We start from the raw sequence: 26,428 nt of genomic DNA, 5'->3' as shown, positions 1-26,428 counted from the left end.
TTCACTCAAACTTTTTATCTTTAATTTTTCGACTCATTTTCAGTTGTGGGTGAAATTCTTCAATAATTCTATGGTTAAACAATAGTTGACAAATATTTTATACTAAATAATGGGTCGATGTGATTAGAATACAGTACAGATTTGTACATATACCAGGTTAGATCTGAGTAGAAAATCGTGGACGTGGCAAATCACCAAAGACTGTATCTCCATGAACACTTTTTGCCAAAGCCTTCATCGATGCACGAATATTATGTGGATCGTGTGGATCCCTCGATAGCTGTTGAAAATACACATATATTGTCGTTACTTTTCTTAATTTACCATGTGAAGTATTCCTGCAATCACGGTAGACATTGATCATCAGTGACACTACTGCAAAAATAGTAAATCGTTGTCTTACATACCTGATCGTCTCCTTGATCATGCTGAATTTGACGGGTGAAGGAGGGAAATACAGGAACACTGACTGGCAAGGATTTGGCCAGGGTTGGATGGCCGCTTCTCTGTCCTCGCGGAATATGGATACCTTCGTCATGGCCGGAATCTAAAAATGTGAAATATTTCATGAGATATCTTTGCAATAATTGTGATTACTCTTATACAAACACTATTGCCAAAAGACGAGACGATGTTATAACTGTGTAAGAGTAAAAATCTCATAAATTGACTACATACGTTCTTGTATCAATTTAAATTACCATCAGTGTCAGACTCTTCTTCAGATTGTTGAGCTTGTTCTGCGGGTACGGAGTCATCCATGCCTTCAATTGTAAACAATGCCTCAGTGTCGTAACTACTGGGTTCCTTGCAATACAGTCTCAACGATGCTTTCTTGTCAGCTCCACTCCTCTGTAATGGAAAAAGAAAGATAAAAACTACGATAAACCATAGGAGAATTAGTCAACTAGTTCATTTAAAATTAACCATTTAAATTCTTGTGGAGGACTCTTATCAACTACCTATTTACATTATTCGAAATTTCATTTTCACCCACTCCAATAAACTGCTCGCCTCAACACCCCAATCGATTTTGACAATCCTCCAAAAGTGCAAAACTCCATGTGACTTACAAGTAATTGAGTAAACGTTAAAAGTAAAATTCATTCATCCTATACACACTAGGTGAAGGTTAGCAGGATGTTTTGTTGCTGCCTGGTGTCTGATGTTAGGTCCGCCAACGATCTTTGTATCACTCGCCACTGTGTAAGGTCTAGTATTCTGTGCATTAGACATTGGTTGAGCTATATTTGGTTGGATCGTGTCAGAAATAGCATGAGATATTTCCATGGTTGCGGGTTTTTCTGTTTCTTTTTGGTTGCAAATTAGGCTGTAAAAACATTATGTAGATAGTATCATGTGCTAGCCGATTGTGAGTAAAAAGAGTGAAATACTTCTATCTTGCTGCAAATTATAAAAAAAAATTACGATTAACTGGAACTTAGCTTACCCAACGAGCAACCTGTGCTCCATATGTGCATGTTCTCTGTACTGCTCTAAAAGTTGATACTGTTCAGCGGAAAAAGCTCGAACTCTTTCTTCAGTTGCAGCAGCTTCCCTCTGCACAGCTGTTTCAAGCTGTTGTTGCAAACCGCCAAGAGCCGATTGTAGATTACTTGGAAGCTGCGACACTGAATGACAGAAGAACGAAGAACAGTGCCAATGATTTAATGTATCGAATACTACTAATATGCTTTTAATCTTCCCATGGTTTGATACAAGAATAAGGATACCGTGATTGCATCAAAATAGTTTCAACTATCTAGCATGTTGACAACCGTAAAGAAATATGTCTGCAAGAGGAGCAATATTATCACTGTTTTTCTTCCAATTGAATAAAATGACACACTACATTTCTTTCTCTCACATACACAAACTGTTAAAATATATAACGTAATAAGACATAATAACAAATAGCAATACTCGTTGCTAAGAAATATCACCTGAAAACTTATTAGGTGGTTGCAGAAAATCTACGGTGTCTATGTTATTATTGTCAATCATTATCCTAAATATAGAACTGAAGTTAGGACTCGCTGTTAGTTTAGCTATTTCATCAGCACTTTTCTGGAACAAAAAAAAAAAAATTATAAACAGTTTCATAAATTTTTCAATTGACTTTGTTTTTTAGAAGAATATTGGTAATTTGCAACATTGAAGATAAATTATTGATAAAATCGAATATAAAGAGTAATAGCTTTACTTGAAGTTTCAAAGAACTGAGTTCGGTCAAAAAGTTAAGTTTATACTAATACTGAAGTTCATTAACGAACCGATATAGGTCAAGGTTGGTATTTAGTTTCAAATTTACTGTCACGTACTCCTGAAAAGTTGACCAAGTAACATTTATCCACTAAAAACTCTTTATTGGCAATCAGCAATATCAACTACTTCAGCTTTTAATCAATCTTCTATAATATTTTTCAATCAATCAAATCCTTAGGTTCAATAATAAATTATTTTACACTTAAAAAAAAGTGAGCTGTGCCAAAAATACAATGAACGGTGTTTACTACGTTATAAAGTACCGATACAAATTTATAGTCCGATAGACAGTCATGCTTTATTATGGAAAAAGTACAAGATAGTGCTTTGACCATTTTTATCTCAAGTCCCGCAGTATAATTAAAAAATTTATTAGTTGGATTGCATAATTTAAACTCATGTTAGCAGTTCAATATTTTTCTAAGTCTAATCGATATGTATCAATATTCCTGCCTCATTAAGTATTATATATCGACAGATAACAAAATGAGCACATTAATATGAGCTCAAACAATCAACTTTTTTTTTCACACATTTGTAAATACTTTTGCTTCATACTGTATCTTAATGAAGTATATCATACAACATATACATGCATCTATTTTTGTAACGTCACGAATAATAATCGATACTAATTGATTCCCTTGTTAGGTAATTGGAGTTTTGAAGAAATCCAAGCTGTCAGAAATTCCAGTGAAAGATGACTTTGACATTGAATACCGCTAACATTGTTTTAATTTTGTAAATCCATGGATGATAAAACATAGAAACGTAATTTAATTGAAAATACTACTTGCAAAGTATTCGCAAATATTGTTAATTTGGTGAATACCTGCCATATCTTGGAACGGATACAATCACTCTGTTTTTCTTGACTTTCAATCACTGTCGCTGAAGGCATTGATATTCGGGAACAATAACTAGCCTTGAACTCAACTCTGGAATACTTACAAGGACATTGGTATTTATCAAAACTAGTGCTGCACCCCGTTCTCTGTGGACTGCGTGGGTATTCATTGAACAATTGATACATCGGTGAACAGCCCAGGCTCCAATATTTCGAACTTCTACCAAACCAGGTAATTCCTTTGTAATACCTTCCAATTCTCCAACAGTCGCAACATTCTGTCGAAGCATAAGCCAATTACTTAATCATCCATCCAATTGTCTGTCATATCCATCTCTTGTGGAATTAACCTATGTCAAACGTGTATCGTGCAACTGTGTTTGTAGTAAATAGAAAATGGTGATGTATGTACCTAGTCAGTGTTTAAATATTTTTGAAGATGTATTTCAGAACAATTTGCAACCACTCAAACGTATCAGAGAAATACGTTGCAATTGTCTTTGATGGATTCGGCTCGATGCAGGTATTTACAAAATGCAAGGTAAAAATGGTAAAAAGGCGAGATTTCGAAAAGGCAATGAATAAATATTGGTAAACAGTTAAAAAAATAGTTTGTACCGTTATTGAACAACTTATTTCATACGATGTAGCTTACGTGGTAGATAAGTCTGTACTGATTCACATGTATGTCATTATAAATACATCTGCCAAGATTCATCGCTTTGTTCCGAAAAGTGTGTTTTCGAAATTAGGATAAAAATTTTGTTCAGGGTCAGATTGACGCTAGTTCACAAGTTGTGGTAAAGAAAATATTTACCGATCGAATGAATTAGATGTAGACGACGTGACGCGTGAGAAGAGGAATCGTGGAAACGAGTTGAATTAATTCGGTTAAGGTAGTTGAGGTCGTTAGCAGCAAGTTTCATTGACAATGAAGTGTATAACGTTTACCTCTTGGAAGAAGGGATCAGCGAGTTCGGTAGCGGTCAGTTCGTAATCTTCAATTTTAACCCTTTCCAGTTCGTTGCCCCTCGCCTTGATTGACACGTTTAGGCATTTGCATGCGAGGTGCATATTGAGATGATTGTATAAAAATGAAATATGAACGTAACGAGGCGCACCGTGGGACGCGATTATATCTAAGAGAAAGAAGACAGAAGCCAATCGCTCAGCTGTGGCTATGTTGCTACACACAGATTTATCTTCTTTCAGGAATTAATCGGCTCTTTTCAACACGATTATTACTTATTGTTAATACGATTAGTACTTGAACAAATTACATTGACATTTCACGATAGTCGGACAGAAGAATTCTTCTGTTATCGAACCGATTGTTGTATAATAAATAAATCTTATACGCCAAAGAATAGCGTATATTTACAAATACTCTTGAATTGTTCGGGACGTGCGCTCACTAAAAATAAACACTGATTTATGAACGCTCTACGTGATCCCACCAGATCCCACCAGATCCCACCATCCCACATTATTATATCCCACCGCCGTTCCACACCGAGACAAAAACATACTATCGAATCAAGTGGTCATCCGAAAATGACAAATCTGATAGTTTCGAATATTTGTTTATGCATGCCGATGACGCTGTTCGTTACTCGAGAAATAGGCTGCTATAAATACGAGACACAGAATTCTTTCAATGTTTTCAATCAGGATAATGTTTGAAGATTAAGTGTCGCGCTTGACTCGAATAGTTATACGCTAGTTTCCAATTCCGCCTGGAGGGTACTTCAAACTTGGATACATCGTACGATCTATATGTATTGCTACAGCGGTTCGACGAATTTTAATAACAAACCATTAGTACAGCGTGATGTATAATATCCAGGAAAATAATACGTCAGTGAAAGCATGTTTTTACCGCAATATTCTACGACACTTATTCCTGTTTGCTTTTCAATCACGTACAACACGACAATTTGTAAACATTGGGAATTTTTGCAGTTCGTTCCACGAAACTCACCGCAATTAGTACTTAGGCTGCGATATTTAACACGAATAAATAATATATTTTCATGTATTAATAACGAAGATTGTTCTGAATACTAATGATTTTTGATCAATTGAAAAATGAAATGAATAATTGTCATACGACAAATAGCTAACAAAGAATACTACAGCTGGCCATAGCTAAAAAGTTTTATTCCTCTCACCACATTGCAACAAATAAAATTAAATGCTTCATATATATAATGATAGTAATAACAAGATCAAGAATAACATTGATAACATGATATACATTTAAATCCCTCCCATAAAAATTAAAACCTAAATAACGGAATTGGCGGCTGAATTAAGGTAAAATTGATCAGAGTATGGTAAGGAGTAATAAAAGGCGCGCCAGGCCCTTCGAATTATAAATAGAACTGATCACTTGGTGATTGTTTCGATTCCAATACACGGGCATTCATTCCGTAACGAATAATTGATCTTTTTTTTTAAAAAGTTCGTTAAACCTTATGGAAGCGTATCTGAAAATAGATTGGATCGTTATTGTCTCCACTTACGTTGAAATTTGATACTGCCTGAACGACCAGGTGTCAAATCTATTTACCTGATAAGATTGATAAGATTTATTTAAATGAACGTTAGATATCGAATTTCAACTCACTCTAAAAAATCAAAGCCAATGAGCGAATGTTCACTTTGTATAAGAGACCAGCAGCCCCAAAAAAAGTGGCTCAAAAGTAAGAATTTATTAACATGGATGTACAATTTTTTTATTTCATTTTCTGTAACATCTGGAGTGCCATTGTATTCCTCAAGATACAACCTAAGCCAATCTCTCTGCAGAGTCTCATCTGGATACAATGAGTAATCTGGTACATCGAGACCTGTAAAGATATATAAATCCCTAAAAATTAATCAATATCTCAAAAAATGGAAAAATCGTTTCTATCGTTACTAAGGCTGCAATCTATTCAGATTCTCACAATAACCATCATTGAGATTGAAACTCACCAACGAATTCAGCAAAGTGGTTAGCAATATCATAGGCTTGATAGTTATAAGCGGAATACTCATAATCTATAAATGTGACGGTATTTTCCTTCGCATTGTGAAGTACATTGCCTAATAAGAGATCGTTATGTGCAAATACGACGACGTTGTCAAGTTTTGAAAGCTCGTTCTTCAACAATTGGTATTGCTTTTCTAATTCCGTGTAGGGTTGTATTATCCGTCTGAATCTGAAAATATAGACAGTGGCAATATCTTCATCTTTCCAGTCGGAAAAGATCTTAAATGAGCTCGAATTGCTTACTTTGCCTGCTTCTCTTTGTTGGAGAACGACTTGGGCATAATACGCATGAACTTTTCAATTTTATCCCATATGAACGGCTCTGTACTTATCTCCGGATGAGTGGGATTGAGCTTATGCATCTCAGCCAATCTTTTGGCCACCAACTTATAAATGGGCGGGCTGCGGACGCTGTCAACAGTAAGAGTATCCCCTGGAAGGAATTCATAGGCAAGTCCGTTGTTGAAAGTAGCATACAAGCAATGAGTGTAGCCCGCTGCATGCATCAGCTGAAATATGCAACATTCGACGCTGTTCAACGGCACACAACACCATTAAAATGTGGAGTACGTAAATACGTCTCTGAAAGTTCGTACCAGACTATTTGTAAATTATTCTAGGATGGAGCTCAAGCTAGTCGACAGAGTTAGTTGCCAAACACACTGATGTTAAACGAAATCAAGAAATGCAGCCCAAAATTCAAAGTTTTATCAAATCTCATAAAGAGCTAATACTTTCAAAGTATGTATCATCGCCGTGAAACGCTGTAGGGCACTGTTTTACTTAATGGAAGTTTCAATTCACAATTGCATGCATAATAGGATAATTGTAATTTTACTTATCAAACTTGCGATCACTGTAACTCATTGCATAGTTAAATCCTTCATCTTACCCGAATATTTCTAGTTTCAGCTGTGCGGTCGATGAACAGATCTGTTTTGTAGCCATAGACCCGTATCAAAACCATCTCATCGTAGCGGTCTTTACACCAGACACCAACGAGCTTGTTAGATATCCCATTTGTGAAGAGCTGAGGAACAGTTTGCTATTATATGCGCATTTCAATGCATCCCTTAAAATCAGGGCGTATTATCTAAATTATGATTGACACGCTATTTTGCAATTACACAATAAACTATGAGCTATGCCAATATACCGTATACATCAAATGCTGGATAAATGTTACACAGTACACTCACTCAAGTATTACCTTGAATTGATAATCGTCAATGGACCACGCGGGTCGGAGAAGTTTGACAATTTCTGCTGCTCCTTCATTTAATTTATCTCCATCAATGACGATGTCGAAGTGAGGTTCCTTGTGAACTTCTGCCATGACTTAATAACTCTGGTGCACAAATGTTTGGAATTTTTCAAGAAGAAACGTCATGCGCCATAATCAGTTCTACAATTACACAAGAAATCTCAGAGTGTCAAACATGACCGTTTTCACACTTGAGATTGTTTCTTTCCTCACATACAATGGTTGAGAATTTCTGAATTATCATTGTTTATAAAGCGTGACGCAGTTTACAAATGATAAACAATTCCAACCAGCTCAGGAATGAAACCAACTCTAATTTAATATTCGTGATGCCGGGTGAGGTACAGAAGCAAGACTCTGGCAAACAAATACACTTGTATAAATTGGAAAGCTCTACTGTATTACGTTATATCAAAAAGATAAGTATAGATTTAGGGCAATCAAACACTCAACAGAGACGCATTCGTATTTATTTCTGTCTCAGATAATATATGAATTGCTAACAAAGTTCAAGTGATATTAGTATGCTGCTTCACCATATCAATGACTGAATTTTTTAAAATTATTTTTCTGTTTCATTGCTTACTTGTTTCACAATGAAGATTTGTTTCGCCTTTATGTCCGTATAATCAGTAGAATTTTGCAGTAGGCATAAAAAATTTAGCAATGAGACGTGCATATTGTAAGAATTACGCGAACGCGTTTATCGATTACCTCGAGGTGTTGCGGATCGCGCAGTTGCTCATCCTTTGGGACAATCCGTAGTCATTACGCAGTTTTGTCAATGATATTGTTTGTGATAGTGATGATACCACATCCGACCACCTGTCTGACTTCATTCTCTTACATCACAGCTGTCGTATAATTCGTCATGTAAACTCATATGGCGTAGCTATTTCACAATTGGAATGTTTCGAACGTATCGTAAACAATACACGACTTCAAGGCAATTCTTGCTGCAGATTCTTTTTGTTTGTCGTAAAAATTTTCCACCAGCCTTTCAGTTGTTAGAATTTCGCTGCTACATTCTAATTCTTTATCTACTTTTACTACCTCTTGTAGCTGCTGCCGTCGCATTATAGAATTGACGAACAAACGACGTTGAACGTTGTTCGCCCCCGCTAATGTCGAACCGATTTTGCACATTATGTGTGCTTCATCAACTGTCACGTATCAGTACGTGTGGTATAATCTTCGTCCCATCCTTGACACTGATCAGCACCTGAAAAATGACTGATAATGAGTGGAAATTTTCGCACAAGGTTTACAAGAATGATCCTATCACATTGAAAAGTTACGTTAATAAGACCGTTTCGATTAAAACTAAAGATGGTCGTAGTTACTCCGGTGTTGTTTACACAATAGATCCGGTATCAGAAAGGTTAGGTATACTTATGTTACGTTCACTTATTCCTTTGTCCATTTTCATGTTTGCCTGTTCACAATCAGCTACAGGTATAATGAAGCATTATAAAGTACTCGCACGCGTCCAGAATACGATTCGAGTTTTTTTTCAGTAGTAAAAAATTCACATAGAATGAAGGGTTCCATACTGCACGGCTAACTTGTATGCCTCGGCATTTCATGATTAAAATCTAGAAACATGTTACTAAAGGCATAATACAGTAAACGATATATGTGTATAATTCCTCAGCTTTATTTTGGCAAACCCGTCCTGCGACAAACAAAATCTGAAGATAATAATGGGACATGCGATTGACAATATGGAAGTACACACAAGGACTGAAACAAACGTACTGGATTTATTTTTATCATCTAGCGAAGATACGCCAGAATCTATTATTATGCGGAGAAAAAATGCTGTCAGAGAATTACTATTAGAAAATCGTTTCCCTGTTACGGAAAATGGTAATATCTTGAACATTGAAGGAATACTTTCGATAGAGCCACCATATGATGAACAACATTGTTCGAGCACTAATGAAATTGTTTTAGTACGAATACAGGAGCTGATTTCTAGCGTTGTTGTATGATATCTGAAATTGAAAATGCTATGATAAATTGTACTTTTGACAGAACCAATGATCAAAATAATAATTGGTCATATATGGCTTTGGATTGTAAAAAAATTTGAATGCCTGACTTCTTGAAAGAAGCCTCGTCTCCAACATTAGCGTAACACTATTACATGTGCTCATAATAATGCATAATTATTAATAACATTTCGAGACAAAAGCAATTGTGTGGTTTTACCATTAATAAATAAGAGTATATACAGGGTTTAACAAAATTGGCAATTATATATTGAAAACAAGATTGGATTCATCTCGATAAGCACAGTCACACATCATCAAGCTAATTCCTGATTGACGTCCAATTATTCGACATAGTTTCTCTGATAGAACAGCGTTCCAAAAAAAAAATTTCGCCTTTCCCCAGTTTTGCTTATCGAAATGGATTCAATCCTGTTTTCAACAATTGCCAATTTTGTTACACCCTATATTTCTCATTCATTGTGAAGACAATATGAATAATCTGAAAAGTTACAATTACAATTACATGCGACTATTCAGGCTGTGAGTTAACTAAAAATATAACAAAAAATAAAATCAAATATGTGTAATTAAGCAGTCCATGTATGTAGAATTTCCAATTTTTCAACTTAATTTTTATGTTGTGTAAGGCAATAATCACTGCCCCTTATTTCTGCTCCTGTGTAAGGAATATAATGTAATTAATTGATAGTCCCTAATTCGGGATGAAAATAAATTGACAATTTGCAAATATTACTAAGCAGTATAACAACATTAGTATTTATTCCAATAATTACAATCGAATAGTTAAAAATCACTGAAATTACATTACTTCAAGGCATTCTTATATAAATATTTTAAGAATTTATTATTATTATACACACTCATATTTTCTATGACTATATAATACAGTAGTTTGCAACATTTTATTTTTTTTTTTCTGGAAAGAGTTGTTCGTCTTCTTTCGTTTCATTTCTTTTACACCTTTTTTCAACCAAGGTTTCCTACTATATTTTATACTTCGGAGTTTCGTCTATTTAAATATTTCATGAATTATATTGTAAATGCGTAGTTAAGTTTTAGTTTGGTACATTCGACTGGTGTTATGCAAGTATGCCAGGTATCAAAAAACAATGGATTTTTATAATGACCGATTTGACAAACGCCACACCTGTTAGGTATAGTTTGTGTGTATGTACAAAAAATTCAATCCATTGAATAATTGACTCATGGCAGCTGCGAAGGTAAGGCTGGTTGGATAACGCAAATCAATTATACAAAATTCACGTATGGCTGAATTGAATTTGTGGAATATTACTACAAACTTCAAATATTGACACTCAAATTATAACAATTGGCATAAATATAATTTTTCAACGATTGGAAGTCAACAACAAATATATGTACATGCCATGAATATTTGGTGACACAGACCGTTTATTAATTAATTTTTTTTTAATTTTTCCCTCTGCTCACTGTTGGTAGATACTATGATGTACATACGGGGTCCGTTTCACCAAATATGGGCAGGACAACTCTTTACAATGTGTAAATTTTCGATTTCATTTGGTCACAAATCAAGGATTATCCCACTGATATAATGTCCTTAATAACAACGGAGAAGACTTCAGTTTGTTCTATTTGAATAAAAAGACTAAAAAATTCTGGAAAATTCTATTCAATCATTATTATGTTGTTAAACTTATAGCCTCGATTCATAACCTTTGTTATAATGTATCGTACCAGAATTTGGACTCATTACATTAGGAATGTGTCTAGTCAAAGACTATTTTATACATTGTTGTACTGAAGTCACGTTTGAATTGCCTTCATCACATATGCATTACTTTCGGAGTGCTTGAACAGAAGAAAAAGAAAATAACACCTCAGTAATTGTATTATAATCGTTGCAAAATGATATTAGTATTCAAATTGTGCAATTCAAAATTATAGTAAAATATATCTCACCTTTTCCCCCACAACCAGTTCATGAGAACGCTTGACTGACTCTGGACATCTCGAGCTGTAAGAAAAATTGAAACAATTATTGCAAGGTTCACTAATTACATTGCAGTCACCCCTTTTCGAATCTTTGAGCCACAATATAATTCCGGACACATGCTTTTCAATTCAATACATACATAGAGTGTAGTTGGCATTCACCAATCTGGCTGCTGCTTCAGGGGGTAAGGAATTCAGCATATCCCTGCGTGTAACAAACGACATTTGCTGCGTGTGTCTGGATTCTCGGTCGTCGCATAATCTTACATCTCGCCTTTGATGCACAGTGTGTAACTGAGAGAGCCTGTCACAAAAACTAGCTTACTCTGGGCTTTGGGAAACTGTTAAGCATGGGGCAGCAATTGGTAAGGAAATATTAATTAAAGCTAAGTTAGCTTCGAACAAATCTAATGGCAAATGATACATAAACCAGATCGGCGTCCAGACGCAATTTATGGGATAGGACATTTATCTAAGTTTGACACGAAAACAAGGATCTTGTTGTATCTATATGAACAAATGAATAATTGGGATGTAATTACTAGAATGCTTTCAGGACTCTATAATATAATAATGCAACATATTGAAGGGATCTTCACTTATTACAGGTTCTTTACTAAGAATATGGGCAAGAAATACATTCATCAAATCTGAAATTATTGCACAGTGACTTACTTTTGAGCAAGAGCACTCTTGTCTTCTCCAGCTGGTAAAGTCTCAACATTTAGTGCATCCGTTGCAATTTCGATAGGGCCTTCTGTTCTAGATGGAGATGGATGCTCGACTATTGGTTCGTTCGAAGATGTCGAAGGCAAGGCCTCTGTCTTAGGACTGGACATTGTCGTTTTCTGTTGTCGCAATTCTTCATTAATTCGAATTGCATTAGATAGTCTCAGCTGCAGAGTGTCACGTTCTTCTAACAACTGAAAAGATGGAATCAATTCGTCGCACATCAATTTAGTATTAAAAAATGACAAAATATACTTTTATTACCGAAAAAAAAAAATTTTGAACAACGATCTTACCTGCATCAATTCTAATGTCAGTTCTTCGCATCTGACATCTCTCTGATGTAACATATAGAGAGCAAGATCGAGCTCACCTTCGACGGACACAACTGGATGTGACATTAAATTGTCACCTTCTTCTAAAGGTCTATCGATTGTATCTGCCGATTCCGTCTTTCTCTCGTCTGGGGTAACAGCAGATTCTGTGCTTCTATTTCGACTTAATGACTTCTGGATAATTTCGTATTCCTGTACAGTTTCAGCTAAAAGAGTTTTCAAATTAATAATTTCTTCTTCTTTAGATTCGACAACCTGTCGCAACTCGTTCAATTGCCTTTCTTCTTCCTCCATTAGTGCAGCCATTTCATCAATACGAACATCTTTATCATGGATTTGGACTTTGAGATTGTGAATTTCAGCATCTTTGGTAACACTGACTTCTGCTAAGCGCCTTTCGTTTTCAGCCAAGTCCGATTTGCTAAGTAGCAACTCTTCATCTTTGTTTCGCAAGTTATCAATATAATGAGAATTCGATTGTTCCATTTGCATTCTTAGATTTATCACATCCGTATCTTTCAATTGTAAAGTGGCAAGCAATTCCTGAGTTTCTATCACTAAACGTTGCTTCAATTCATCGATTTCAGCTTCTTTGTCTGCCAGTTTAGATTGTAGCACTTTTTCAGCTTCTTCCATGATCAATTTTTTTTCTGACGTTAGTTTTGATATTAGGTTCCTATCTTTCTCTGATTGTTCTTTTGTCACCGTCAAATCATAAATATCCTTTTCCTTTTCTACCAAGCTTGCTTGCAATTTTTCAATTTCTTGCTGCTTGGTATACAAGTCCACGTTTAATCGTCGTAGTGTTTCCTGAATTTCGAATTCGTCGAATTGCGGATTGGCATTATCTTGGAGAGAAATTTGAGAATCCTTCTGTGCAATCACGAATTTCAGTTCGTTTATTTCCTGTTCTTTGTCATGTAATACGTTTTGTAATTTTGCTATAGCTTCTTGGTGAATCGATGGTTTTTCGTCTACAACAACCGGTTCATGATTGTCTCCCCAAACAATCTCTCGTTGTCCCTGTGTTGCTTGTCTAATGTTTTCAATTTCTGTTTGTTTGCAGGCCAATTCTTCACTCAATAACTGGATTTTTTTCTCCAAAGACTGTTCCATTTGATATTTGTCTGTATGTAACTGATTGATGTTATCTTGTAACTTCTGTATGAGCTCGGGATATGTATTTTTGCTCAGCATATATTTATATTGTTCAATTTCTTCGTGTTTCTCGCTCAGTTCTGACCTCAATTGATCAACATCTGTTAGAAGCTGAATGTCAGTGTCGCCAGCCATTTTGAATCTTGGATAACTATCTGCCAATGCTACACCCTCTTGCGCAGAACCCTGCTCTTGCTGGTGGGACATGGAAAGCTGAACACTATCTATCTGTAATTGTCCTTCGTTCAATTGCTGCCTGATTTTTTCTGTCGCAGCCTCTTTTTCAATCAAGATTCCGTTCAATTTCTGTATTTCTACATTCTTCTCCTCCAGCTCTGTTTGAAGCTGGCTAATTCGATTATTGGCAGAATGCAATTCTACGGACAATTTTTTTATTTCTTGATGAAGGCACTCGTTGAGAGAATTTTTTTCACGCAATCCTACCTTGAGCTCTTCAATTTGTTGCTCCTTTTCACTCTTATCTGTCAATTGACTTTGCAAATTTGTTCTATCAGTATCAGCTATTGCAATTTGCTTAACCATCGAATTTTCCAATTTGTGCACCTGTTGTTGATTTCTTTCTATTTCTGACGAATACTTGGACAGCTCACTTTGGTAATATTCTAATAGAGATAGGTTCTTAGTTGATTCCTGATGACAAGTTGTCAATTCAGCAGACGTTTTTTCTAAGCTTGATTCTTTTTCTAGTAGCATTGCCTTCAAATGTTGACTTTCTTTTTCCAATAATTCGATATGTGATATATGACTTTGCAATTCAAGAGTACACTTCTGCGCATCAGTTTCTACATTGGCTAACTCATTTCTAAGTTTTACAATCTCTTGATCTTTATCCAATAACTGCAGTTGTAGGCCATGCAGTTCAGCACCTTGTTTTTGCATAGTTTCACTCACCTCTTGTGTCAGTGATTGTTGCAGACGTAATATTTCTTCCTGTTTGTTGTTCAACTCTTGTCGGAGGTTTTCTATGTTACCACGTAAATTATTTTCGGTTTCAGTTCTTTCAAGGTATTGTTGCTGGTAGTTTTGCTTCAAATCAGCCACCTCTTGCACTCTTGTATTTAATAGCTCTGTGACTTCGCTCAATGAGGTTGATACAGATGATAATTCTTCATTGGTAGTTTCCAGAATTTCGACTTTTTGCAATAGCATGACATTTTCTTGCCGCGTTTGCTCTAATTTGTGTTGCATTTCGTTAATTTTTAAAGTACATTCTTCCGTGTCTTTAATCAACGACTGTTTTTCATTATCAAATTCGATAGACTTTGCTGTCAACTCAGTTCTCATCAGCTCGTTAAGTTGACGCATAGCTGTTACCTGATCATTTGCATCCATAAGGCTTTGCTTGTACTGTTTACTCAGCAAACTGTATTCTTCTTGTAATTTGTTCAGGCTAATCTGTAAATTGTTGTTTTGTTTCGCCAATTCTTCGTATTTAACGATAATATCAGATTGTTCTGAACCAATTTTGCTCTGAACAGGCATCATTTGATTCTTCTGTTCTTCCAAAAGTTGTTGTAGTTGTTCATTTTCTGTTGCTAGCGCTTCCATTTCCTCTTTCAAATCGTCAATTTCTTCTTTATATTGTTGACACAATCCGTCAATCCGTTCCTGGGTTTTAGATAATTGATCACTGGATGGATCAACTTCACTTGGAGGTACACTAATCTGACTTCTAATCTGCGGCGACGGTGTAGTCGATCCTTCATGATTGGATGAAATTTCTCGGAGCTGCCACTCCAAAGACTGTATTTTACTAGTGAGTTCTTTATTTCGAATTTGCCATACTTCGATATCCATGTCTTGTCTTTCCTTCATCTCAACAAATCTTTCATTGGCTGATGTCAAGACTTCTAACCTTTTCTGCAACTGTTCTTTCTCTGTGATAGATTTTTTTTGTTCTTGGATAGCACCTTTCAAACTTTCTTCCAGCCTCAGAATTTGTGCTTTTAATTCTTCTTCAATAGCAGAATCCAAATCCGAGAAACACGACGGTTGTTGCTGCTTGACCTTTTGTTCCAGCAATTCATTTCGGACTTTAAATTCTTTGAGTTTTTTAACTAATTTTACATTCTTTAGTTGAATAGCTTTACTTTCCTCTTCTAGGTTATTTATCTTGGTTTCCAATTCTTTAATTTGATCTTCCAGCTCTGCCACTCTGGTTTGCAACTGAATTTCCGCACTGGGTGTCAAAGTAGTTGTTGATAATTGATGCTGTTCCTCTAATTGTACTTCCTCGGCACTCCAGCCCCATCCTTCTTCGTCGATATCTAGTTTGCCAGATGATCTATTGTCCCATTCAGAGTCAACTTCCAAATGCAAATTCTTTTCAACAGGTTCCTGGGATGGTGTTGAGTCTGATATTGGTTTTTCTGCAGTATTTCCAACTACTTGGACCTGCTGATTTTTTAATTGATTGATTATAATGATCAAATCTGAGACTTGTTGTTCAAATGATTCTTTTTCTATTAAAAGCTCATCCAACTCGTTTTTCAATCCATTTATTGTCAATTCTTGTGCCTTCAGTAAGTCTAGCAGAGCATTTTTCTCCTGTGTAATTTCATCTACTCTACTTTTCAATTCCAAGACTTGCTGGTCATTCGTATTTGTATCATCAGTAGTAGCATGCTTTTTCAGTTCCATAAGTTCGTTCATGTACGATTCTTGAGAGAGACGAAGTTCGTCATTTTCAAGCTTCACAGTTTCAAAATCAGCTATCAATTCATTAAATGTTGACGCAACTTTATGAAGATCGCTAGTATTCGTGGTGTTTCCTTCATCCCGAATTTCATATAATTTGTTAACTTTCTGTTCGGCGGTAGATATAATTTGGTTGACAATTTCTTGGGCACTTTTTTGCTGCACTTTCAGGTCATCCAATTGAGACTCATAGATAGACTTTTCATTCTGAAGCTGGTCCATCAAAGTGTTTTTGTCATCTGTAGGACTGTAGTTTTCTTTTTTGGCCGTTGTGATTGTTTGCAATTCCTCATTTGCCAAATACAACTCATTTCTAATTGCTTCAATTTCTGCATCTTTTGCTGTAATAATTCCTGTCAGTCTAACAATTTCTTTGTCGTTGTCGCTTTGATGATTACCAGAAACCTCCAACTGAGCACAGATGTCACCAAATTGAGCATGTAACGAGTCAATTTTTTGGTTTTTCTCTAATAAGGCTTCAGTCATCCTGTCCAACTCATTTCGACACTGATTAAACTCTGCTTGCAGAGTTTGTGACTCTGTAACTAGATGTGCATAGTACTGATCTTTTTCATTCAAGGACTGTTGATTTTCTGATACAACGTTGGCTAATCTCTGCTTTAAATTCTCCAATTCTATACAAACACTCTCATACTGACGTGTTTTCTCTGCTAAGAGATTATTCAACATGGCTATTTCATTGGTAGGGGCAGATGTATTAGGTAGCATTGTCGTGTCAAATACATCGGAGACATCACCCTGTTGAGGCGTGGCAAAAGCAGCCATTTGCAGTTGCATATTCCGCCTTTGATAATTTTCGATTTCAACTTCTTTTTCAGCAAGTAGTGATGTTAATTTTTCAACCTTCTCCGGAAAATCGCCTACCATTGAGACAGACTCTTTTCGCTTAGCCCGTTCAGCTACTAACTTTTGGTTAGATTTATTCTGCGTTTCCACTTCGGCTTCTAATTCCGAAATTCTTTGTCGACAAAGGCTTACACCATCTTTAAGCGACTCGATTTCTTGGATAAGATTTACCTTCAAATCCTCCAACTTTTCACACTTCTCAAGTAACTGTTTCTTGTCAGAATCAAGTTGGTTTATTTGAGAAGTGACTTCCCGTTCAGAGCTGTCTATGTACTGTTTAGCTTCATACAGATCCTGCTGTATTTTTTTCATCTGGGATTCTTGCGAAGTATGTTTATCAAGCAATTCCGAGTATAAAACATCGACATTCTGCAATTTTTCATTAATCTCTCTGCTGTACTGCAATTCTTCCTCAACTGCATCAATCTTTTCTTGCAAGCTAATATTAATATCTTGAAGACTATGAATCTTTTCGGTTAATTCCTTGTTTTCGTCAATTGTTTCATTCAATTTGTCACTGATAGCTTCGTCTTTAGCCATGAGCATAGCTAATCTTTGTTCCAGCACATCCTCGCTAAAGGAAGCTTCTTCTGTTATCCGGAATGATTGCTCGAGTTCAGCACCCAACAATTCCGTTCTTCTTTCCAAGCTATGCCTCCGCTCCTCGACAGCACTCAAAGCTTCTTCTAGTTTGCTAACTCTGTCGTGAGATTTGCCAAGTTCAATTTCTAAAGACTCAATTACAGCATCTCGTTCTTGTAATTTTGCCTCCAAGGCTTGCACCGAGGTGTAGCTCTGTTCCTGAGATGGTTTTGCCGCATTTTCACTCATTTCGCAATCTAAGGTCTGTGCTTTGTGTACTAAAATTTTTTCAGTGGAATCAGTTTTTTCTTTCTGGAGTTTTTCCAAGAGAAACTTTCTTTCCTCGGACTCCTTTTCAACATTTTCCAATCTTTCATTGATTTGGGTTTCTTTCGAGGACAACATCCCATTTTCAGCCTTCAGTTTTTGGATCAGACCTAATTGTTCAACATACTCGCTTTCCATAACTTCCATTCGCACTCTTAGTTCTCGGGCGCATTCAGTAGTTTCTTCTAAACTGTTTTGTTGTTTTTCATACGCAGCCTGCATCTGTAATTTGTATGCTTCATACTCCGATATAATATTCTGTTTCTTTACTTCCTCATCTTCCAATAAAGATTCCCTGTTGCTAATTTCCATCCGTAATTTTTCTATTTCTTCCCCCATCTCTGTAACTTGTTCCAATAAAGAATTCACTCTCAGCTTAAATGTATCAATCTCGTGCGCTAGTCCTTCAACGTTCTGCAAAGCTATAGCAGTTTGTTCTTCACTTTCTATCACCTTGTTCTCCAGCTCGGAAATTTTATTGTCTTTGTCACGTATGGCGAACTCATTCTCTTGTATAATTTTATTTATCGCTTCTTTTTCTGACTTTTCACAATTCCATTTCTCTTCAAGGTCAGATACCTTAGCTTCAAGATCTTGACACTGTGCTACCTTTTTCTTCAAATTGGCAGCAATTTTTTTCATTTTATCCAACTGAGCTTTTCCTTTGGATTCAGATTCCATCAATCTACCTTCTAGATCTGCGACTTTCAATTCTAAAGCTAATTTGGTCTCTTCAGTTACATTTTGGCTTAAGAGTTTTTCTTTCTCTCCTATTTCGAATTTCAAGTTTTCATTTTCTTGTAACTTAATATTCAACTCTTCAATCAAATCCTCCAGTCGCCTGTTTTGCATTTCTCTGTCTTCTACATGCTGTGCTTTCACCAATTCTAATTTCCTGTATGCATTACTCAGTTCTTGCCGGAGATCTTCAAGGTAATTACTGTTCTGTTCCAATGTATTATGCAAGTGAGATATTTGGGTGGTCAGCAACGATTCGACAGACTTGGCTTGATGCAATTCTTCGTTTAGATTTTTATTAGTTTCAGTATGTTGAGCAATTTCTTCCTCTCTTTTAGCTAATCGTTCTGCCATATCACGGATGTTTGAGGTAACATTCTCAATTTTACCATGTGTCATGATAATTTCATTTGCCTGTTCATCAATTTTATTCTGCATCTCTTTCGTTATTTCTTGACTATCCTGCAAAGTCTTGACCAATTCATTGAACTCTTCCGAAGTTTTGGAGTTTTCTAATTCCGCAGATAGTTTATCAACAGTGGCTTGTGCATTATTAATTTCTGCATTGCTTGTTACTAAAGAAGTATTTAATCGTGCAACTTCTTCGTTCAATGATTCGATTGTGAGGTTTTGCTCTTCGATCCGACTCTTATACTCATTAAGATCCTTGTGTAAGCTGTCAATTGTAATCATGTCAGTCTGTAATGTTCCGGATTTATCACGAAGATCTGCATCATTTTTGGTAACTAATTCTTTCAGAGCTGTTATTTCTTCTTCTCGGATGGATGCTATTTTAAATTCTTCTTGGCATTTCAATTCAAACTGCGATATGGTTTCATCAAGTTCCTTCTTCAGTTTTATCATCTCAAAATCTTTCGTTTCAAATTCTTTTATCATATTCAACTTTTCGGCCTCCAGTATTTTTATGGCATCCTCAATAATTACTTTTTCAGATTCAGAAATCTTCAATTTTTTTTCCATTTCTTCACATCTCAATTCCCATTCTTTAATAACACTAGAAGTGTTTTTCAATTCCATTTCAAGTTTACCCAAGTTTGTAATCTCAGCTTGGTAGTCTTCAATTTTTTTAGTTTGTAATAGTAATTCCTCTTGTGTATCAGACAATTTTGATTTCATATCATCAATCACCACTTTTTGTTCTGAAATTAATTTTTTGTAATTTTCCATTTCATTTTCTAGTAACGTTACTGTAACAGACCCTTGATAGTCAACCGAGTCTTTATCTTCAACTGTTTCTTCTGTAAGTCTGTGTAGAAGTTTTGTAATCTCATCACGTATTCCTTGTGCTGTAGTTTGATTTTTTCGATTCAATTCGTTTAACTTTTCAATAAGTTCTCTAGCAAAAGTATTGGTAGTCATCTGATCAACAGCCTCTTTTAAATTATCTCTTTCTTTAGTAACGAGATCCAAATTAATTTCCAGATTCTCATTCTTCTCTTTCAATTTCGTAACACTGATGACCAAAGAGTGATTTTCTTGGGATAAGACGTTTTCTCTCTCTTTTATCATCGACTCATTAGATTCTACTTGCTGAATCAGATTTCCCGAAAATTTATCTCCTAATCTTTCTTGCAATTTCGTCAATTGAATAACAAGATCGGCATTTTCCTGGGTCAATGCCCGAACTCTGCATTCCAGATTTGACATAGCGTCATCATCTATGGTCTTGGACTTGGGTCCATGACTGGGACTTTCTTCAATTTCAGCCAGTTTCTCTTCGAGTTTGATTACTTTTATAACAAGTTCGTTATTTTCTTGTATTAAAACGTCTAGCCTGGATAGATTGTCACCATGTTCTGGTATGCGTTCAAAAGATTCAGTAGATCCAGTGTCGGAGGAGCTTTTCTCTTCAACTTTCGACAGCTTGGTTGTTAAACTGTTATTTTCCTTAACGAGCAGCTCAATCTTCTTCATTAATTCATTTTTCGTAGAATCACTTAAATTTTCAAAACATTCTGTTGATTCGGTTTTCTCTTCCAATTTCGTTAGCCTGATAATCAAGTCATTATTTTCTTGTGAAAGCATATCGATTTTTTTCAAAAGTTCGTTTCTATCTGTTTCATGGAGTGTCTCAAATGATTCGGTTGATCCAGTGTCAGACGTTCCCTTTTCTTCTAGTTTGGCCAACTTAACGATCAAATTATTGTTCTCTTGGGACAGTGATTCTATTTTATCTAAGTATTGCTTTTTTTCCGACTCGCTCAGTAAATCAAATTGCTTAGGATCAGCAATTGACTTATGTAATGCATCCAATTGTTCTTCCAGTTCGACGATCTTCATTTCAGCAGTCACTCGGAGGTTTTCGGAATCTGCATTTTCAGCCTCTAGAGCAGAGATTTCCTGTTTCACTGCATGTAGTTCTACAATATAATGAATATGGTATAGTACAAGAATGAAAATTTCGTGTATGTGCACATTGAACTATAGATAAACAAACTTTGTTCTACCTTGTATAAGATCCAATTTTTGATTCTCCAAAGTAGCAATGGCTTGTACCTGGGAATCGATCTCATTACTTTGAGCAGATATCTTAGCTTCAAGATCAGAGATACGCTCCTGCCAATCACCTGCGGAAGCTGTGCATATTGTAAAATGAAGTTCCTTGTACGGATACATTTGAATCGAAAGAACTAAAGGAGCTTGACATAAACTGACATCTTAACAACCCTGTTACATAGTTTCTTCAAAATGCATCAAATCCTTGAATAATCCACGTAGGTAACGCTTCAGCCAGATATTGTTAGTAATGTTAAAAAACATCTTTTCTTCAGCTAATGAAATACTGGTACATTCTAGCGGATATTAATATTTTTCTAATTTCTTTCACTGGCATACTTTTATTATATATATATTCTAATGATGAAAACTCAGATTAATAGAATTAAGACAAACACTATTACTGTAATTAAATACTAGACAATGTAGTTCTACAAACAAAAAAGGTTTCATGGTATATTTGTAAAGCATGTTTAGGGAACTGAGTAAAAATTCGAAAGTTACAGCGATAATTTAGTCTGCACAATTTGGAATAATTCTAATTTATTGGACAACAATAATTTGATAAAGATAGTTAAATAACACAGCTTCATTTCCGGAATCCTTTTTTTTGTTTGTATCAAATTAGAGTAAAGCAAACTTTGACAAGTAATAAAGTAGGTACCATTTGATTGCTTCTTTGCCTAGATGAATGAAAAATGTTTGAGAAAACTCGTTTACTTTTATTTTCTCAAAGGTGTGTAATGAAACTGAAAAATGTATGTAAACTAGCGTACGAATTTTTCCCACCACCATAGGTATTAATAAGCGTGATTGTATTTTGCATCTATCATGTTTTTCAAAGTTATAAATATTGATGAAAGTAGAGAAATCATATAGGTATGTAGCCATAAATTATCAGTCACGATCGAAAATTCCAGGTAAACAAAAAATCAGTACAAACCACTATTAAGCAACATATAAATTTTGTAATAGTTTGAAACATATTTTCCAAGCAGAAGAATTGACAATTTTAGAAAAACCCGATGAATATTATGTTCATTGCGATCGTAAAAACTGCAATCACTACCAATCATCATAAATAGATACCCAGGACAGGTGAAAATATTCATGATTCAACGAATTGTTCTCAAAAGGATGAACTTCAATTGTTTGAAACATTGTACATAAAAAACTCAAACGAGTGAGAATGAGTGACAAAAGTGAAGGTAATGAATAAATACAGTGATAAAATTATACCGTGGTTCCTACCTTTAAGCTCGTCAAAGTCTACCAGACTGAGCTGTAGATTACCTTTTTCTTCCTCTAGTAGCGTAACTTGATTCCCTAGCTTAACCAACTCTGCATTCGTATCAGATACCTAGATCAAAACACCGAAATTAATGCTCTATGATGAAATGCATGTCGCAGAAAAATGTTGAAATTTAGTAAAGATATATGACAATTTCAATTTAATAGGAATAATCAATTCCTGAAAGGTGAGAATCGTATGCAGAAATGCAGCTTGACAACAGACCCCTCACAATAAATCAATATACCTTTTTGAAGTTTTCAAGTTGTTTTTGCAGACTTTTAACTTTGCTTTTATGTTGAGCCTTGAGTTTGATCATCGATTTGTTTAAGTCATCTAGTTCCTTGGACAACTTGGTCACTCTTGCATCTTCTTTTGTTTCGTAGCTATCCTCTGGTACTCTTTTCAAAAGTTCGTTCTTTTCCGACTCCAGATTGTGAACAAGTTTTTCTAACTCATCAACTTTGTTGGAATATTCTTCATTCTTTGATGTCAATTCAAGAATTTGATTCTGTAACTCGGTTTTCGATTCTTCCAACAACAACTGATTCGATTTTCTCAATTCTTCAATCAAATTCTCTAGTTCTGCTATTCTGTTATCTTTTTCGAGAATCAGTCCGTTATTGACTGCAGATTCATTAGAAATCACTTTAACTTGTAGTTCGGCAACTGATTTTTGCAATTCATATTTTTCATCCTGTAACTGCCGGTTGCGTTGTTCCAATGTTTCTAATTTAGATTGAAGATCTTTCATATCAGGTGGTATGACTATGCCGGCAGCAGATTCCAACTTGAATATTCTTTCTTCTGTTTCTGCCAATTTCATTTCCCGCTCTTCTAGTTGATCGAGGAGATTTTTATTTTTAGATTTGAGTGATGATTCTATAAGAATAAAGTTTTCTTGCATTGATTTCATCGCTTCCTTTGTCTCAGCTAAAGTATCTAAAGTTGAACGAGAAAAGTCTGCAGTGGTGACGTCGGTTACTCTTCTTTTCTCAAGATCTTCTTTTAATCTGGGAAGGGAGTTAATTAATTTCGATACACTGTCAGTTGAACAGCGATAGGGTCAAATTGAATGAAATTGAACACTGCAACTTACCCTTCAACGGTATTTTCGTACTCATTGATTCGAGAATCTCTTCCTTGAAGCTGCTGCAGCAAACTATTAATTTTTTCCTTCAAGGATGTTTCTATAAGCACAAAGTTAGCCTGCATCGTTCGCATTTCGTCTTTCGTATCTTCGAGTGTGTCCAATGTTGATTTCCGTTTTTTCGATAAATCTGCGGTCATCAGTGTAATAGCCTTGGTCTTTGAGTTGATAACAGAGTCCTTTTCTTTCAAATTTTCTTGCAAGTCAAGTACAGTGGCTTCTAGCTCCAAGATTTTATTACTGAGCTCAGCTATTCGGTTGTCTCTGTCTGGCAAACTGAAATGCTCCAAGCCTGGACTTGCGACCTAAATAATTCAACAGTTTGAATACAATCTCCATGTTTTGTAAACATTTTCAAACATTATACTGCAAGATGTAGTATAATTTTATTTCCCTAAACAAAATTTTCTCAGATCAAAAAAAGGATTAATTCTAAATACGAGTTATAAGACTTGAGTGTCACCATTACCTGTGTTGTTATAACAATTGGTTGAACAGGTAAGGTGGTAGTTAGTTCTTTTTGCAATTCCAATATCGTTGTATCGCTTTCATCCAGTTGTTGCCGTATAGCCTCCACTTTTTCTTTGACCACTCTTTTGTTCTCTGACATTTCTCTGCTCCGCTGCTCAAATATTTTTCTATTCTCCATGAGTTTTTTTTGCAGAAGAGAAGACTTAGCTTTCGGTGTTTTAGCTTGGCTAATGTCATCGACATCATCAAAATTTTCAACCATGGGACTTGATATTCTTGATTTAGCCGCTGTTTCTGGTGTACCCTCAACAGATGATGACGCATCTTTACTGCGTCGAGAGAGCTTTGCTCTAGACTTAATCTTCGAGAGTTTTCTAGCATATTCCTGCAAATGAGGAAAATGACGTCCATTGTTATTATTGATTACGGCTCCAATTATGGACTTAGGAGATAACATGAAATTAGCGACAGTGGTGATAATTAAATCTGTTATATTCATTAATTCCGTATATCTTAGAGTAGAAATATATGTATTGTACATGTCCAATAAGTGTTCTCAGTCACCGGCACGTTTAGTACATCTTTTTTTTCTACATGATATGTATCAATATATATTATGATGTGATTATCACTGCTGTAGCAGACAGATTACAATTCATTAATTGAAATTCTACTACTAGAAATTAGCCACTTTGATTTGGGTCGTAAATTTAATATATCTTCACCTGGACCACCTCTTCTTTCTTTTTCAAACTTTGCTTATCGTGCAATATTGTTTCTTTCTGCACTTCAGGTTGGTTCTTATTCTCACTGGGAACATCCTTCGTATCGGCAACTACATCAAGGTCTTGGTCTGTTGCTGCTTTTGGAGGTTGATAGGACCCTAGAGGCTGGTTTATCCCTCCACCCGGATCCGCCATGATGAACTGGACAGTAAAGAATGATATTATAAACCACTTTATCATCTTCACTAATAAACTTGATATTCTTGATAGGATGCGAAAATTGAAGCAGCTGTTTCAACGCTGTGAGCCACTGCTGACTTGCCAGAGGTAGAATCACCTACTGCTCTCATTGTTCGACTCTTAATTGGATAGGAACGTGACTGGGGTAGAGTAATTCCATTAGTATATGCACCGAGTAGACATCAGTAATTTTTCAAGATAAAGGGTAAGCCGCAATACATGCAACAGCATTTTAAACAAATGGTAGTGATTCAGTGGTAGAAATTGTACGTCCCAGATTTTAACAACTTGAACAGTTCTAGGTACAACGTTACGTATGAATGAAATGGTATCTATCGAAAAGATAATTAACTGGATGATAATTTGTGATTATATTTCAAATTGTATGCGTCGGTACGAAACGTGATGGTTATATTCTTGCTTTTCTCATTACTTCAAAATGTATGTCGACCGTAGGCATGAAAATCCGGCTACGCAACGCAAATTAATGGTGAAACAAAGTTATCTTGGAGTTGTGAAATACTATAAAAACCACGAAGCATGCACATGGCATCGGATAATTGAAGTACAAAATCATATAACAATAAAGAAGTTAAGATAGTAGAACCCACACAATGATGTAATCCATTCCATATGAGAGTTGAAGAAATAAATGAGGTTATGTACTTCAGTTATATTTCGTAGAGTAAAAATGACTGCAGAAAATTATAGGAAAAATTTGAATAAAGAAATGATGAGGAATCGAAAATGGTAAGAAACCCTATATACTTACATTTATTTATGTTCTCCAAGACGTCAAGATGGAAACAACACGTCACTAATTTTTGTACACATATTATTTAAAGCTGAGCGCCCACTTTTCTCTGTCACAGCGTACCAGCGAGCTTTTTCTACTAGTTATAAATTTTAGCGAGTTGCTTGTCAAATGCCCGAAAAATAATTATAGACCATTTATATCGGATACAAATTATGTCAAATATTTTACAAGCAACGATTTCACCGATACGACCAACCACCACCAAGTCTTTCCACCATGACTGCCGCACACAACTCACCGCCCGGAAATTGTTGGATACGTACAGTTCTGTCAGCACAACAGCGCCAGTTTCGGGAGTTCCTAACACTAGTTCGAACCGACTCTTTATTTCGCCCTGCCACCTGACGGCGCATTC

The 26,428-nt window shown here is 35.6% G+C and overlaps 4 protein-coding genes across 11 annotated transcripts; 1 reads left to right on the top strand and 3 right to left on the bottom strand.

Moving 5' to 3' along the window:
• On the bottom strand, window positions 1–4,613 carry LOC124306603 (uncharacterized). Of its 2 annotated transcripts, none has more exons than XM_046767386.1 (8): window positions 4,064–4,613; window positions 3,217–3,390; window positions 1,944–2,067; window positions 1,451–1,631; window positions 1,123–1,330; window positions 702–852; window positions 408–547; window positions 1–280 (listed from the first exon to the last, which is right to left on the bottom strand). In XM_046767386.1, the coding sequence occupies exons 1-8, from the start codon at window positions 4,184–4,186 to the stop codon at window positions 158–160; spliced, it is 1,224 nt and encodes a 407-aa protein (XP_046623342.1). In that variant the 5' UTR covers window positions 4,187–4,613; the 3' UTR covers window positions 1–157. The 2 variants fall into 2 exon arrangements, with proteins under 2 accessions (XP_046623342.1, XP_046623343.1); XM_046767387.1 differs by lacking the exon at window positions 4,064–4,613 and adding an exon at window positions 3,525–4,006.
• Window positions 4,614–5,255: 642 nt separating this feature from the next.
• LOC124308028 (ethanolamine kinase) lies at window positions 5,256–8,265 on the bottom strand. Of its 7 annotated transcripts, none has more exons than XM_046770330.1 (7): window positions 8,128–8,265; window positions 7,360–7,554; window positions 7,042–7,179; window positions 6,393–6,658; window positions 6,092–6,318; window positions 5,742–5,964; window positions 5,256–5,601 (listed from the first exon to the last, which is right to left on the bottom strand). In XM_046770330.1, exons 2-7 carry the CDS (start codon window positions 7,483–7,485, stop codon window positions 5,538–5,540), a joined length of 1,044 nt encoding a protein of 347 aa, XP_046626286.1. In that variant the 5' UTR covers window positions 7,486–7,554; window positions 8,128–8,265; the 3' UTR covers window positions 5,256–5,537. The 7 variants fall into 7 exon arrangements, with proteins under 7 accessions (XP_046626286.1, XP_046626289.1, XP_046626292.1 ...); XM_046770333.1 differs by having other exon boundaries at window positions 7,360–7,770; window positions 8,128–8,257; XM_046770336.1 differs by having other exon boundaries at window positions 7,360–7,497; window positions 8,128–8,241.
• A 377-nt stretch (window positions 8,266–8,642) lies between these two features.
• LOC124308033 (gem-associated protein 6-like) lies at window positions 8,643–10,523 on the top strand. Its single transcript, XM_046770346.1, has 2 exons — window positions 8,643–8,794; window positions 9,068–10,523. Exons 1-2 carry the CDS (start codon window positions 8,643–8,645, stop codon window positions 9,405–9,407), a joined length of 492 nt encoding a protein of 163 aa, XP_046626302.1. The 3' UTR covers window positions 9,408–10,523.
• Window positions 10,159–26,314, bottom strand: LOC124308032 (golgin subfamily B member 1-like). Its single transcript, XM_046770345.1, has 12 exons — window positions 26,029–26,314; window positions 25,017–25,217; window positions 24,290–24,676; window positions 23,770–24,125; window positions 22,918–23,683; window positions 22,631–22,739; window positions 21,331–21,459; window positions 12,434–21,243; window positions 12,084–12,331; window positions 11,549–11,712; window positions 11,376–11,430; window positions 10,159–11,264 (listed from the first exon to the last, which is right to left on the bottom strand). The coding sequence occupies exons 2-12, from the start codon at window positions 25,209–25,211 to the stop codon at window positions 11,240–11,242; spliced, it is 11,244 nt and encodes a 3,747-aa protein (XP_046626301.1). The 5' UTR covers window positions 25,212–25,217; window positions 26,029–26,314; the 3' UTR covers window positions 10,159–11,239.
• Window positions 26,315–26,428: the final 114 nt, after the last annotated feature.

This window comes from Neodiprion virginianus, chromosome 6, assembly GCF_021901495.1.
Source record: "Neodiprion virginianus isolate iyNeoVirg1 chromosome 6, iyNeoVirg1.1, whole genome shotgun sequence".
NCBI lineage: Eukaryota > Metazoa > Arthropoda > Insecta > Hymenoptera > Diprionidae > Neodiprion > Neodiprion virginianus.
The sequence above is the reverse complement of the archived record's forward strand: the minus strand, read 5'-3'. Positions and strand labels throughout refer to the sequence as shown.